The sequence below is a fragment of the Tachyglossus aculeatus genome, chromosome 2, assembly GCF_015852505.1.
Source record: "Tachyglossus aculeatus isolate mTacAcu1 chromosome 2, mTacAcu1.pri, whole genome shotgun sequence".
NCBI classification, from domain to species: Eukaryota; Metazoa; Chordata; class Mammalia; order Monotremata; family Tachyglossidae; genus Tachyglossus; species Tachyglossus aculeatus.
In genome coordinates this window covers 164,526,863-164,543,570 of record NC_052067.1, presented here as the reverse complement: position 1 = coordinate 164,543,570, position 16,708 = coordinate 164,526,863, and the positions used below count along the sequence as shown (strand labels likewise).

The window sequence follows — 16,708 nt, the reverse complement described above, 5'->3', positions numbered from 1 at the left end:
TCCAATCTGATTATCTCCTATGCCCCCCTGTGCTTAGCACCTAGTAAGTTCTTAAAAAGTCTCCCAAAATGCCATTTCGAAGTGTTCCTGACCACCCTTCTCCCTTTGCACGAGGGGAAAACCACTTCGCTGGCCGCCTTCAAGTCTTCCCCCGCATTGGCTTCTAGACTGTGAGCCCGCTGTCGGGTAGGGACCGTCTCTAGATGCTGCCAACTTGTCCTTCCCAAGCGCTTAGTCCAGTGCTCTGCACACAGGAAGCGCTCAATAAATACGATTGATTGATTGATTCTCTGGGCCTCAGTTACCTCATGTGTAAAATGTCGTTAATACATTTTGTTTTATTGTCCGTCTCCCCCTTCTAGCCTGTGAGCCCGCAGTTGGGTAGGGACCGTCTCTCTATGTTGCCAACTTGGACTTCCCAAGCGCTTGGTACAGTGCTCTGCACACAGTCAGCGCTCAATAAATATGATTGAATGAATGAATGTACAGATTTATCACTCTATTTTACTTGTACGTATGTACTATTCTATTTATTTCGTTAATATGTTTTGTCGTCTGTCTCCCCCTTCTAGACCGTGAGCCCGCTGTTGGGTAGGGACCGTCTCTAGATGTTGCCAACTTGGACTTCCCAAGCGCTTAGTCCAGTGCTCTGCACACAGTCAGCGCTCAATAAATATGATTGAATGAATGAATGCACAGATTTATCACTCTATTTTATTTGTACGTATGTACTATTCTATTTATTTCGTTAACATGTTTTGTCATCTGTCTCCCCCTTCTAGACCGTGAGCCCGCTGTTGGGTAGGGACCGTCTCTAGATGTTGCCAACCTGGACTTCCCAAGCGCTTAGTCCAGTGCTCTGCACACAGTCAGCGCTCAAAAAATATGATTGAATGAATGAATGAATGAAGACTGTGAGCGATTGAATGAATAGGGACCGTCTCTCCATGTTGCCAACTTTTGTACTTCCCAAGCGCTCGGTCCAGTGCCCTGCCCACAGCAAGCGCTCCATAAATACGACTGATGGATGGATGGATGGATGGATGGATGGATGGGCCTACCTCTTGGCGTTGGTGATGCAGATGATGCGGCCGCGGTTCCCGACGCGGTCGGCGTTCTCCATGAGCAGGCTGCGGGCCCCGTGCTGGTACTCGGTGATCTTGCACAGGCTCTCCACGGCGGCCACCAGACCGTGCAGGATGCTGCAGCACTCGGGGTCGGCGCGCGGGTTCGGGGGCCCCACGGCCGCCAGCGACGCCATCAGCTGGGGACCCCGACACGCGGGGACGGGGGCGGGAGGACGCGGGGACACGGGGGGACGGAGGGGAGTTCCAAAAAACCGTAAGTCTCTCGCCAAAATCCTCCAAGAATTGTGGCATTTGTTAGGCCTTCCCCTCCTTCCTCTGCACACAGGAAGCGCTCAATAAATACGACTGAATGAATGAATGAATGAATGTTGGGTAGAGGCCATCTCTATACGTTGCCAACTTGGACTTCCCAAGCGCTTAGTCCAGTGCTCTGCACACAGTAAGCGCTCAATAAATACAACTGAATGAATGAATGAATGAATGTTGGGTGGGGACCGTCTCTATATGTTCCCAACTCGTCCTTCCCAAGCGCTTAGTACAGTGCTCTGCACACAGTAAGCGCTCAATAAATACGACTGAATGAATGAATGAATGAATGTTGGGTAGGGACTGTCTCTAAATGTTCCCAACTTGGACTTCCCAAGCGCTTAGTCCAGCGCTCTGCACACAGTATGCGCACAATAAATACGATTGAATGAATGAATGAATGAATGTTGGGTGGGGACCGTCTCTGTTCCCAACTCGTCCTTCCCAAGTGCTTAGCCCAGTGCTCTGCACACAGTAAGCGCTCAATAAATACGACTGAACGAATGAATGAATGAATGTTGGGTAGGGACTGTCTCTAAATGTTCCCAACTTGGACTTCCCAAGCACTTAGTCCAGCGCTCTGCACACAGTAAGCGCTCAATAAACACGATTGAATGAATGAATGAATGTTGGGTAGGGACCGTCTCTATATGTTCCCAACTCGTCCTTCCCAAGCGCTTAGTCCAGTGCTCTGCACATGGTAAGCGCTCAATAAATACGACTGAATGAATGAATGAATAAGTGTTGGGTAGGGACTGTCTCTAAATGTTCCCAACTTGGACTTCCCAAGCGCTTAGTCCAGCGCTCTGCACACAGTAAGCGCTCAATAAATACGATTGAATGAATGAATGAATGTTGGGTAGGGACCATCTCTATATGTTCCCAACTCGTCCTTCCCAAGCGCTTAGTCCAGTGCTCTGCACACGGTAAGCGCTCAATAAATACGACTGAACGAATGAATGAATGAATGTTGGGTAGGGACTGTCTCTAAATGTTCCCAACTTGGACTTCCCAAGCGCTTAGTCCAGCGCTCTGCACACAGTAAGCGCTCAATAAATACGATTGAATGAATGAATGAATGTTGGGTAGGGACCGTCTCTATATGTTCCCAACTCGTCCTTCCCAAGTGCTTAGCCCAGTGCTCTGCACACGGTAAGCGCTCAATAAATACGACTGAACGAATGAATGAATGAATGTTGGGTAGGGACTGTCTCTAAATGTTCCCAACTTGGACTTCCCAAGTGCTTAGTCCAGCGCTCTGCACACAGTAAGCGCTCAATAAATACGATTGAATGAATGAATGAATGAATGTTGGGTAGGGACCGTCTCTATATGTTCCCAACTTGTCCTTCCCAAGTGCTTAGTCCAGTGCTCTGCACACAGTAAGCGCTCAATAAGTACGACAATGAATGAATGAATAAATGTTGGGTAGGGACCGTCTCTAAATGCTCCCAACTTGGACTTCCCAAGCGCTTAGTCCAGTGCTCTGCACACGGTAAGCGCTCAATAAATACGACTGAATGAATGAATGAATAAATGTTGGGTAGGGACCGTCTCTATATGTTCCCAACTTGGACTTCCCAAGCGCTTAGTACAGTGCTCGGCACACAGTAAGCGCTCGATAAATACGATTGAATGAATGAATGAACATGATGTGCATCTAGCTTTAATTCTAGACTGTGAGCCCGCCACTGGGTAGGGACCGTCCCCGTATGTTGCCAACTTGGACTTCCCAAGCGCTCAGTACAGTGCTCTGCACACAGTAAGCGCTCAATAACTACAAGTGAATGACTTCATGAATATCAAGCGCTTAATACAGTGCTTTGCCCACGGGAAGCGCTCAATAAATACAATTGAATGACTTCATGAATACCAAGTGCTTAATATAGTGCTTTGGAATGACTTCATGAATATCAAGCGCTTAATACAGTGCTTTGCTCATGGGAAGCCCTCTATAACTACAATTGAATGACTTCATGAATACCAAGCGCTTAATACAGTGCTTTGCCCACGGGAAGCGCTCAATAAATACAACTGAATGACTTCACGAATATCAAGCGCTTAATACAGTGCTTTGCCCACGGGACGCGCTCAATAAATACAATTGAATGACTTCATGAATACCAAGCGCTTAGTACAGGGCTTTGCCCACGGGAAGCACTCAATAAATACAACTGAATGACTTCACGAATATCAAGCGCTTAATACAGTGCTTTGCCCACGGGAAGCGCTCAATAAATACAACTGAATGACTTCACGAATATCAAGCGCTTAATACAGTGCTTTGCCCACGGGAAGCGCTCAATAAATACAACTGAATGACTTCACGAATATCAAGCGCTTAATACAGTGCTTTGCCCACGGGACGCGCTCAATAAATACAATTGAGTGACTTCATGAATACCAAGCGCTTAGTACAGGGCTTTGCAAACGGGAAGCACTCAATAAATACAACTGAATGACTTCACGAATATCAAGCGCTTAATACAGTGCTTTGCCCACGGGAAGCGCTCAATAAATACAACTGAATGACTTCATGAATATCAAGCGCTTAATACAGGGCTTTGCCCACGGGAAGCGCTCAATAAATACAACTGAATTGACTTCATGAATATCAAGCGCTTAATACAGTGCTTTGCCCACGGGAAGCGCTCAATAAATACAATTGAATGACTTCATGAATACCAAGTGCTTAATACAGGGCTTTGCCCACGGGAAGCGCTCAATAAATACAACTGAATGACTTCATGAATATCAAGCGCTTAATACAGGGCTTTGCCCACGGGAAGCGCTCAATAAATACAACTGAATGACTTCACGAATATCAAGCGCTTAGTACAGGGCTTTGCCCACGGGAAACGCTCAATAAATACAATTGAATGACTTCATGAATACCAAGCACTTAATACAGGGCTTTGCTCATGGGAAGCACTCAATAAATACAACTGAATGACTTCACGAATATCAAGCGCTTAATACAGTGCTTTGCCCATGGGAAGCGCTCAATAAATACAATTGAATGACTTCATGAATACCAAGCGCTTAATACAGTGCTTTGCCCACGGGACACGCTCAATAAATACCATTGAATGACTTCATGAATATCAAGCGCTTAATACAGTGCTTTGCCCACAGGAAGCGCTCAATAAATCTTCCCTGAATTAGGCAAGAACAGAGTTCTCATGAAACCCAGGTGGGAAGAAGTCTTCCCTCCCAGCCTCAACATTCCCAGGAAGCAGAGCCCGCTGTTGGGTAGGGACCACCTCTCTGTTGCCGATTCGAACTTCCCAAGCGCTTAGTACAGTGCTCTGCACACACATATTTACTATTCTATTTATTTTCTTTTGTTAATCTGTTTTGTTCTGTTGTCTGTCTCCCCCTTCTAGCCTGTGAGCCCGCTGTTGGGTAGGGACCGTCTCCAGATGTTGCCAACTTGGACTTCCCAAGCGCTTAGTCCAGCGCTCTGCACACAGTAAGCGCTCAATAAATACATCTGAATGAACGAATGAATGTACAGATTTATTACTCTTTTCATTTTACTTGTAAATATTTACTATTCTATTTTATTTTGTTAATGTTTAGTTTTGTTCTCTGTCTCCCCCTTCTAGACTGTGAGCCCACTGCTGGGTAGGGACCAACTTGTACTTCCCAAGCGCTTAGTCCAGTGCTCTGCACACAGTAAGCGCTCAATAAATACGACTGATGATGATGATGACGATAGGGACCGTCTCCAGATGTTGTCAACTTGGACTTCCCAAGCGCTTAGTCCAGTGCTCTGCACACAGTAAGCGCTCAATAAATACGACTGAATGAATGAACAAATGAATGTTAATATGTTTGGCTTTGTTGTCTGTCTCCCCCTTCTAGACTGTGAGCCCGCTGTTGGGTAGGGTCTCTATATGTTACTGACTTGTACTTCCCAAGCGCTTAGTACTGTGCTCTACACACAGTAAGCGCTCAAATACGATTGATTGATTGATTGATTGATTGAATGAATGAATGAATGCACAGATTTATTACTCTATTTTACTTGTACATATTTACTATTCTATTTTATTTTGTTAATATGTTCTGTTTTGTTGTACATCTCCCCCTCCTAGACTGTGAGCCCGCTGTTGGGTAGGGACCGTCTATGTTGCCAACTTGGACTTCCCAAGCGCTTAGTACAGTGCTCTGCACACAGTAAGCGCTCAATAAATACAATAGAATGAATGAATGAATGTTAATATGTTTTGTTTTCTTGTCTGTTTCCCCCTTCTAGACTGTGAGCCCGTTGTTGGGTAGGGACCGTCTCTATAGGTTGCCAACCTGGACTTCCCAAGCGCTTAGTACAGTGCTCTGCACACAGTAAGCGCTCAATAAATACAACTGAATGAATGAATGAATGTTAATCTGTTCTGTTTCGTTGTCTGTCTCCCCCTTCTAGACTGTGAGCCCACTGTTGGGTAGGGAACGGCTCTATATGTTGCCAACTTGTACTTCCCAAGCACTCAGTCCAGTGCCCTGCACACAGTAAGCGCTCAATAAATACGATTGAATGAATGAATGCATACGACTGAATGGAAGGAATTCGTGCACTTCACGGAGGAAACTTACCTCTTGCAAATTCTGGTCTTCTTGTGTCCAGGAATTTAAAACGTGAGGCCCAGAGTCACTTACGATGAAATTCACCTGGAAGGTTACAAAACGGGGCTCGTTATACAACGCACTAGTATTCGTTCATTCAATCGTATTTATTGAGCGCTTACTGTGTGCAGAGCACCCCCTTTCCCACGCGAAAAGGGGTACGCCTCGTCCGCCCAGAGAATTATTTTACTTGTACACATTTATTCAATTTATTTTATTTGGTTTATATGTTCTGTTTTGTTGTCTGTCTCCCCCTTCTACGCTGTGAGCCCGCTGTTGGGTAGGGACCGTCTCTAGATGCTGCCAACTTGTACTTCCCAAGCGCTTAGTACAGTGCTCTGCACACAGGAAGCGCTCAATAAATACGATTGAATGAATGAATGAATGCTGAGAGCGGTTCTACTCCAAGTTGCTTCCATCACAGGGAGCTAACGAGCGTGGCTCAGTGGAAAGAGCCTGGGCTTTGGAGTCAGAGGTCACGGGTTCGAATCCCGGCTCCGCCACAAGTCTGCTGTGTGACCTTGGACAAGTCACTTCACTTCTCTGAGCCTCAGTTCCCTCATCTGTAAAAATGGGGATGAAGACTGTGAGCCCCACGTGGGACAACCTGATCACATTGTATCCCCCCCCAGCGCTTAGAACAGCGCTTTGCACATAGTAAGCGCTTAACAAATGCCATCATTATTATTATTCCCAATATATATTTCACCCTGTAACCTCCCCAGCGCTTAGAACAGTGCTTTGCACATAGTAAGCGCTTAATAAATGCCATTATTATTATTATTATTATTATTATTATTATTATTAAATACGCCGACTTCCCGGGCATCTGTTCTTCAGTAAAAGGAGCGGGGAAAGAAAGAGGATTATAAGGAAAGGAGTGTAAAGAGTTCTGCGGAGGGGTCCCGGAATCAGAGTTAGAAAGAAGGTTGGTCTCTACTGACCATTAATTTTTGGGGGGCCGGGATGCGGAGGGAAAGGGGGAGGAATCTAGAGCCCGGGATTGGGAGTCAAAAGAACCTGAGCCCACTGTTGGGTAGGGACCGTCTCTATATGTTGTCAACTTGTCCTTCCCAAGCGCTTAGTACAGTGCTCTGCACACAGTAAGCGCTCAATAAATACGACTGAATGAATGAATGAATAAATGAATGAACACAGTAAGCGCTCAATAAATACGATTGAATGAATGAATGAATAGGGACCGTCTCTATATGTTGCCAACTTGGAATTCCCAAGCGCTTGGTCCAGTGCTCTGCACACAGTAAGTGCTCAATAAATACGATTGAATGAATGAATGAACACATTAAGTGCTCAATAAATACGACTGAATGAATGAATAGGGACCATCTCTATATGTTGCCAACTTGGAATTCCCAAGCGCTTAGTCCACTGCTCTGCACACAGTAAGTGCTCAATGAATACGATTGAATGAATGAATGAACACAGTAAGCGCTCAATAAATACAATTGAATGAATGAATGAATAGGGACTGTCTCTATATGTTGCCAACTTGTCCTTCCCAAGCACTTAGTCCAGTGCTCTGCACAGTAAGCGCTCAATGAATACGACTGAATGAATGAATGAACACAGTAAGCGCTCAATAAATACGATTGAATGAATGAATGAACACAGTAAGCGCTCAATAAATACGACTGAATGAATGAATGAACGAACACAGTAAGCGCTCAATAAATACGATTGAATGAATGAACTGGTGTTCTAATCCCGGCTCTGCCACTTGTCTGTTGCGTGACCTTGGGCAAGTCGCTTCATTTCTCTGTCCCTCAGTTCCCTCGTCTGTAAAATGGGGGTGAAGACTGGGAGCCCTACGTTCATTCATTCATTCATTCAATCGTATTTATTGAGCGCTTACTGTGTGCAGAGCACTGGACAAAGGGCTTGGGAAGTACAAGTTGGCAACATCTAGAGACGGTCCCTACCCAACAGCGGGCTCACCCTACGTGGAACAGGGACTGTGTCCAACCTAATTATCTTGTATCTACCCCAGCGCTTAGAACAGTGCTTGATTCATAGTAAGCACTTAAAACTACTACTGTTATTACACCTGTCCACGTGTTTTGTTTTGTTGTGTGTCTCCCCCTTCTAGACTGTGAGCCCGCTGTTGGGCCGGGACCGTCTCTACATGTTGCCAACTTGGACTTCCCGAGCGCTTAGTACAGTGCTCTGCACACAGTGAGCGCTCAATAAATATGATTGAATGAATGAATGTGAGCCCGCCGTTGGGTAGGGACCGCCTCTATATGTTGCCAACTTGTACTTCCCAAGCGCTTAGTACAGTGCTCTGCACACAGTAAGCGCTCAATAAATACGACAATGAATGAATCCCGACCGTCTACAGTACTTTCAGCGGACTACCACCTAGCCGCTGTTGGGATGTCGGATTTATAGAATAATTCTGGTATTTGTTAAGCGCTTACGCTGGATGTTAGAAAGAATGTCAGCGGGAAAGCAGGATATTTACAAGGAACGGATTTGTTCCCCGTTAGGACGTTAACAAGTACACACAAATATTTGCAAGTAACAGATTTTGTTGCGCGTTAGAAAGGATATTAGCAGGTAAGAACAAATGTTTCCAAGTAACAAATTTGTTGCACATTAGATTTGCAAGTAACAAATTAGCTGCACGTTAGACAGGATGTGAACAGGTAAGCACTGATATTTCCAGGATACAAATTTGCTTCACGTTAGAAAGGATGTTAACAGGTAAGCACAAATATTTGCAAGTTAACAGTAGTGTGGGAGACTTGTACTTCCCAAGCGCTTAGTACAGTGCTCTGCACACAGTAAGCGCTCAGGCTATAATTCTATTTGTTCTGACAATTTTGACACCTGTTTGCATGTTTTGTTTTGTTGTCTGTCTCCCCCTTCTAGATTGTGAGCCCATGGTTGGGTACTGTGCTCTGCACACAGTAAGCGCTCAGTAAATATGAATGAATGAATGAATGAATGGTGAGGTTACAAGGTGATCCGGTTGTCCCACGGGGGGCTCACAGTCTTCATCCCCATTTTCCAGATGAGGGAACTGAGGCCCAGAGAAGTGACTTGCCCAAAGTCACCCAGCTGACAAGTGGCGGAGCCGGGATTTGAACCCATGACCTCCGACGCCAAAGCCTGGGCCCCTTCCATTGAGCCACGCTGCTTCTCTAGTGACTTGCCCAGAGTCACAAGTCTGACCATGAGCGGAGCCGGGATTTGAACCCGTGACCTCCGACTCCAATGCCCGGCCTCTTTCCACTGAGCCACGCTGCTTCTCTATAATATCATTAGCATTGATTATCATTATTATTATATCAGCATTATTATTGTTCATGGATGGAGCGGGAGCCTGGGAATCAGAAGGACCTGGGCTCAGTGGAAAGAGCGCGGGCTTTGGAGTCAGAGGTCATGGGTTCAAACTCCGGCTCCGCCAATTGCCAGCTGTGTGACTTTGGGCAAGTCACTTCACTTCTCTGGGCCTCGGTTCCCTCATCTATAAAATGGGGATTAAGACTGTGAGGCCCCCCATGGGACAACCTGATCTCCTTGTAACCTCCCCAGCGCTTAGAACAGTGCTTTGCACATTGTAAGCGCTTAATAAATGTCATTATTATTATTATTATTATTATTCTAACTTCTAACCCAGGCTCCGCCACGGGTCTGCTGTGTGACCTTGGGCAAGTCACTTCACTTCTCTGGGCCTCAGTTCCCTCATCTGTCAAATGGGGATGAAAACTGTGAGCCCCACGTGGGACAACCTCATCTCCTCGTATTCCCCCCAGTGCTTAGAACAGTGCTTTGCACATAATAAGCGCTTAACAAATACCTACATTATTATTATTATTCACTTTTCTGGACCTCTGTTCCCTCATGGGGATGAAGACTGTGAGCCCCGTGTGGGACACAGACTGTGTCCAACCCGATTGTCTTATATCGACCCCAGCGCTTATCATCATCATCAATCGTATTTATTGAGCGCTTACTGTGTGCAGAGCACTGTACTAAGCGCTTGGGAAGTACAAATTGGCAACAGATAGAGACAGTCCCTACCCAACAGTGGGCTCACAGTCTAAAAGGGGGCTTAGTACAGCGCCCGGCACACAGGGAGCGCTTAACAAATACCGTTTAAAAAAAAATTGAAAATTCAGCACGGCCCCCTTGTTCACCCTTCATAGGAATGTTCTGTGCATTCAATCTAAATAGAAAAGTTTCTATAAACTTTTCGGCGCCAAGGAAAAACACCCAACACGAAAGTACTCGCACTCATTCATTCATTCAACCGTATTTACTGAGAGCTTACTGTGTGCAGAGCACTGTACTGAGCGCTTGGGAAGTACAAGTTGGCAACATAAAGAAACATAAACATAAACATTTGGTTCAAAAGAATGAGGCATCTGGAGAAGCAGCGTGGCCTAGTGGGAAGAGCAGGAGCCAGAGGATGTGGGTTCTAATCCCAGCTCTGCCACCAGTCCTCTGCGTGACCTTGGGCAAGTCACTTCACTTCTCTGGGCCTCAGTTCCCTCATCTGTCAAATGGGGATGGAGACTGTGAGCCCCCCGTGGGACTGTGAGCCTGTTGTTGGATAGGAACCGTCTCTCTATGCCGCCAACTTGTACTTCTCAAGCGCTTAGTACAGTGCTCTGCACACAATAAGCACTCAATAAATACGATTGAATGAATGAATGAATGCCGGGGACCGCGTCCAACCCGATTTGCTTGTAACCACCCCAGCGCTCAGTACAGTGACCTGCACAATCATTCATTTAATCATATTCATTGAGCGCTTACTGTGTGCCGAGCACTGTATTAAGCGCTTGGGAAGTACAAGTTGGCAGCATATAGAGATGGTCCCTACCCAACAGTAGGCTCATATTCATTCATTCATTCAATCGTATTTATTGAGCGCTTACTGTGTGCAGAGCACTGTGCTAGGCGCTTGGGAAGTACAAGTTGGCAACATCTAGAGACGGTCCCTACCCAACAGTGGGCTCACATTCATTCATTCATTCAACCGTATTTATTGAGCACTTACTGTGTGCAGAGCACTGGACTAGGCACTTGCGAAGTACAAGATGGCAACATCTAGAGACGGTCCCTACCCAACAGCGGGCTCACAGTTTAGAAGGGGGAGACGGACAACAAAAACAAAACATATTAACATAATAAATAGAATAGTAAATACGTACAAGTAAAACAGAGTAATAAATCTGTACATTCATTCATTCATTCAATCGTATTTATTGAGCGCTTACTGTGTGCACAGCACTGTACTAAGCGCTTTGGAAGTACAAGTTGGCAACATATAGAAACAGTCCCTACCCAACAATGGGCTCACAGTCTAAAAGAGGGAGACAGACAAGAAAACAAAATATATTAACATTCATTCATTCAATTGTATTTATTGAGCGCTTACTGTGTGCAGAGCACTGTAATAAGCACTTGGGAAGTGCAAGTTGGCAACATCTAGAGATGGTCCCTACCCAACAGCGGGCTCACAGTCTAGAAGGGGGAGACAGAGAACAAAACATATTAACAAAATAAAATAAAGACAATAGTAAATACGTACAAGTAAAATAGAGTAATAAATCTGTACATTCATTCATTCATACATTGAATCGTATTTACTGAGCGCTTACTGTGTGCACAGCACTATACTAAGCGCTTGGGAAGTACAAGTTGGCAACATATAGAAACAGTCCCTACCCAACAGTCTAAAAGAGGGAGACGGACAAAAAAACAAAACATATTAACATTCATTCATTCAATCGTATTTATTGAGCGCTTACTGTGTGCAGAGCACTGTACTAAGCACTTGGGAAGTCCAAGTTGGCCACATCTAGAGACGGTCCCTACCCAACAGCGGGCTCACAGGCTAGAAGGGGGAGACGGACAATAAAACAAAACAGATTAACAAAATAAAATGAATAGAATAGTAAATAGGTACAAGTAAAACAGAGTAATAAATCTGTGCATTAATTCATTCAATCGTATTTATTTAGCGCTTCCTGTGTGCGCAGCACTGTACTAAGCACTTGGGAAGTCCAAGTTGGCAACATCTAGAGACGGTCCTTACCCAACAGAGGGCTCACAGTCTAGAAGGGGGAGACAGGGAACAAAACAAAACATATTAACATAATGAAATAAATAGAATAGTAAATACGTACAAGTAAAATAGAGTAATAAATCTGTACATTCATTCATTCATACATTCAATCGTATTTATTGAGCGCTTACTGCGTGCGCGGCACTGTACCAAGCGCTTGGGAAGTCCAAGTTGGCAACATCTAGAGACGGTCCCTACCCAACAGCGGGCTCACAGTCTAGAAGGGGGAGACGGACAACAAAACCAAACAGATTAACAAAATAAAATAAATAGAATAGTACATACGTACAAGTAAAATAGAGTCATAAATCCGTACAAACATCTATACAGGTGCTGTGGGGAGGGGAAGGAGGTAGGGCGGGGGGGATGGAGAGGGGGAGAGTGAGACTGCGAGCCCACTGTTGGGTAGGGACTGTCTCTATGTGTTGCCAATTTGTACTTCCCAAGCGCTTAGTACAGTGCTCTGCACATAGTAAGCACTCAATAAATACGATTGATTGATTGATTGATTGACTGAGAGGAAGGAGGGGAAGGCCGAAGTAAGCAGTTAGCAAACGCCACAGTTATTCGAGGATTTCGGCCAAAGACTTACCAATTTCTTGAAGGGAAATATGTCGTACATGATCCTGCAGTATTCCATGGAGGACTCCACGGAGCAGGTCCACAGCGACTTGGATATGGGGGCCAGGGGTATGATTCCTTGCGTCCTGTTCTTCACCAGCATGTCGAACTCCACGTGCTGCCGGCACGACTCGGCCATGTAAGGGCAGTGGTCCACCACGAACACCGTTTTGTGAGACTCCGAGAAAATTCTCATTTTCCCCCTAAAAACGCCAACGGGAGAGCGGGGATTGAGACGGCAGGAGGGGCGGAAGTCCGGGCTCTCAAAGCGGCGGAGAAGCAGCGTGGCTCCGTGGAAGGAGCCCGGGCTTTGGCGTCGGAGGTCACGGGTTCAAATCCCGGCCCCGCCGCTTGTCGGCTGTGTGACTTTGGCCAAGTCACTTCACTTCTCGGGGCCTCAGTTCCCTCGTCTGGAAAATGGGGATGAAGACTGGGAGCCCCCCGTGGGACAACCTCATCACCTTGTAACCTCCCCAGTGCTTAGAGCAGTGCTTTGCACATAGTAAGCGCTTAAATACCATTTAAAAAAAAAGTCACTCTACGCCTCTGGGCCTCAGTTACCTCATCTGTAAAATAAGACCGTAAATTTATTTTATTTTGTTAATAGGTTTGGTTTTGTTCTCTGTCTCCCCCTTCTAGACTGTGAGCCCCCCATCTCACCTCCTTCCCTTCCCCACAGCACCTGTATATATGTATATATGTTTGTACAGATTTATTACTCTATTTATTGATTTATTTTACTCGTACATATCTATTCTATTTATTTTATTTTGTTAGTATGTTTGGTTTTGTTCTCTGTCTCCCCTTTCTAGACTGTGAGCCCACTGTTGGGTAGGGACTGTCTCTAGATGTTGCCAATTTGTACTTCCCAAGCGCTTAGTACAGTGCTCTGCACATAGTAAGCGCTCAATAAATACGATTGATGATGATGATGATGACGTTGGGAAGGGACCGTCTCTAGATGTTGCCAACTTGGACTTCCCAAGCGCTTAGTACAGTGCTCTGCATAGTAAGCGCTCAATAAATACGATTGATGATGATGATGACGATGATGTTGGGTAGGGACCGTCTCTAGATGTTGCCAACTTGGACTTCCCAAGCGCTCAGTACAGTGCTCTGCATAGTAAGCGCTCAATAAATACGATTGATGATGATGATGACGATGATGTTGGGTAGGGACCGTCTCTAGATGTTGCCAACTTGGACTTCCCGAGCGCTTAGCACAGTGCTCTGCAAACAGTAAGCGCGCAATAAATACGATTGATTCATTCATTCATTCATTCAATCGTATTTATTGAGTGCTTACTGTGTGCAGAGAACTGGACTAAGCGCTTGGGAAGTACAAGTCAATCAATCGTATTTATTGAGCGCTTACTGTGTGCAGAGCACTGTACTAAGCGCTTGGGAAGGACAAGATGGCAACATCTAGAGACGGTCCCTACCCAACAGCGGGCTCACGGTCTAGAAGGACGTTTCAGGTGAGATCCAGGTACTTTACCTGCATGTAGGCCGCCTCAAAGCGCCCGGTCTATTCCCAAAGGGAGTTTCGATGTCACGGAAAGGAAGCTTTACTGGTCCTCGTCACGAAGTCCTCTTATGAATCCTCTCGAAGAGCAGCGTGGCCTGGGGCTCTGACTGTGGGCAGGTTCTCGCTGCCTCAGTTTCCTCGCCTGCAAAACGGGGATTCAATGATAATAACGGCATTTGTTAAGCGCTTACTATGTGCCAAGCGCTGTTCTAAGCGCTGGGGGGGATACGAGGTAATCAGGTTGTCCCACGTGGGGCTCCCAGGCTTCATCCCTATTTTCCGGATAATAATAATGATAGCGACGGCATTTATTAAGCGCTACTACGTGCTAAGCACTGGGGAGGATAGGAGGTGATCAGGTTGTCCCACGGGGGGCTCATAGTCTTCATCTCCATCATCAATCGTATTTATTGAGCGCTTACTATGTGCAGGGCACTGTACTAAGCGCTTGGGAAGTACAGATTGGCAACATATAGAGACGGTCCCTACCCAACAGTGGGCTCACAGTCCATATAGAAGCAGCAGTCGAAGTCATGGGAGCGAATGAGTTCTCCGAGAGAGTGAGTGTAGACGGAGAAACACATCACTACCATGTTTTCGAAAGTTAAAGTGGTTTGCAGCTATTTATACGCGTGTAGTCTTCCAAAATACAGTGCTCACTGTAAAAGCTCCATTTTACAGATGAGGTGACCGAGGCCCAGAGAAGTGAAGCGACTTGCCCAAAGTCACACAGCAGACCAGGGGCAGTGCTAGGATTTGAACCCATGACCTCTGACTCCCAAGCTCGGGCTCTTTCCACTGAGCCACGCCGCTTCTCCGCTTAAATGCCTGTTCTCCCTTAAACTGGGGCAGGGATGGCATCTGACCTTATTAAATTATATCTTAAATTATATCTATATATTAGCACGGCACTTTGCATAGAGTAGCACGGCTACTCTAGGAAATAAAGTATTTTCTGAAGCACCGGGAAGGTATTTAAGTAAAAGATCTGTTGTCTGGCCCAGAATACTGTTTTTCGGCTAGAGCCTGAAGGGTAGGAGCGTCCAAACAATTTGTAGGGTTTGGGGAGAAGAGAGGAGCACTCTCCCCAACACCACACTAAACAACTGGGAAATGGTACTTTTCTCGTCTTCTCTTGCTTTCGGCCAATCATCTATTTATTTATTTACTTATTTAACTTGTCCATCTCTATTCTATTTATTTTATTTTGTTAGTATGTTTGGTTTTGTTCTCTGTCTCCCCCTTTCAGACCGTGAGCCCGCTGTTGGGTAGGGACCGTCTCTAGATGTTGCCAATTTGTACTTCCCAAGCGCTTAGTCCAGTGCTCTGCACACAGTAAGCGCTCAAGAAATACGATTGATGATGATGATGATGATCTATCTATGAAATGGGGATGCTTTGCACGTAGTAAGCAGCGTAGAGAAGCAGCGTGGCTCAGTGGAAAGAGCCCGGGCTTTGGAGTCAGAGGTCATGGGTTCGAGTCCCGGCTCCACCACAAGTCTGCTGTGTGACCTTGGGCAAGTCACTTAACTTCTCTGAGCCTCAGTTCCCTCATCTGTAAAAATGGGGATTAAGACTGTGAGCCCCACGTGGGACAACTTGATCCCATTGTATTCCCCCAGCGCTTAGAACAGTGCTTTGCACATAGTAAGCGCTTAACAAATGCCATTATTATTATGTTTTTTTTTAGTAAGCGCTTAACAAACACCAGTATTATTATTATTATTGTTATTAGAGTAGGGGCTGGAACGTAAACCACGATTATTTTTATTCGGACTCACAGCTGGGGAGGAAATCTGACCATAGGCCTGGTTGCGGAAACAAAGAAATGGTTCCAGGGTTCAAATCCCAGCTCCACCGGACAAGTCACTTCTCTGGGCCTCGGTTCCCTCATCTGTAAAATGGGGATTAATAATAATAATAATGTTGGTATTTGTTAAGCGCTTACTATGTGCCAAGCACTGTTCTAAGTGCTGGGGTAGGTACAAGGTAATCAGACTGTCCCACGAGGGGCTCACAGTCTTCATCCCTATTTTACAGATGAGGGAACTGAGGCCCAGAGAAGTGAAGTGACTTGCCCAACGTCACACAGCTGACGAGTGGGGGAGCCGGGATTTGAACCCATGACCTCTGACTCCAAAGCCCGGGCTCTTTCCACTGAGCCACGGATTAAGGCTGTGAGCCCCACGTGGGACTCCAGCGCTTAGAACGGTGCTTGACACATAATATCACTCAAAATGATGGTATTTGTTATGCATTTACTATGTGCCAAGAATAATAATAATAACGGCATTTATTAAGCGCTTCCTATGTGCAAAGCACTGTTATAAGCGCTAGGGGAGATACAAGGTAATCAGGTTGCCCCACACGGGGCTCACAGTCTTCATCCCCATTTTACAGATGAGGGAACTGAGGCACAGAGAAGCCCTACCTCCTTCC

At 45.8% G+C, this 16,708-nt stretch overlaps 1 protein-coding gene across 4 annotated transcripts in view; it reads right to left on the bottom strand.

Moving 5' to 3' along the window:
• The window catches only part of INTS13 (integrator complex subunit 13), a 96,965-nt gene that overhangs the window by 74,601 nt on the left and 5,656 nt on the right, over positions 1-16,708 (bottom strand). For 3 of the 4 annotated variants that reach the window (XM_038741878.1, XM_038741873.1, XM_038741884.1), the window contains exons 2-5: positions 14,240-14,411; positions 12,713-12,944; positions 5,991-6,065; positions 1,062-1,264 (exon numbers count right to left, since the gene is read on the bottom strand). In XM_038741878.1, coding sequence (XP_038597806.1) covers positions 1,062-1,264; positions 5,991-6,065; positions 12,713-12,937 — 503 coding nt within the window. In that variant the 5' untranslated portion in view covers positions 12,938-12,944; positions 14,240-14,411. Of the gene's footprint in view, positions 1-1,061; positions 1,265-5,990; positions 6,066-12,712; positions 12,945-14,239; positions 14,412-16,050; positions 16,067-16,708 lie in introns of those variants that run through there. The other variant, XM_038741889.1, reaches the window with a different exon arrangement.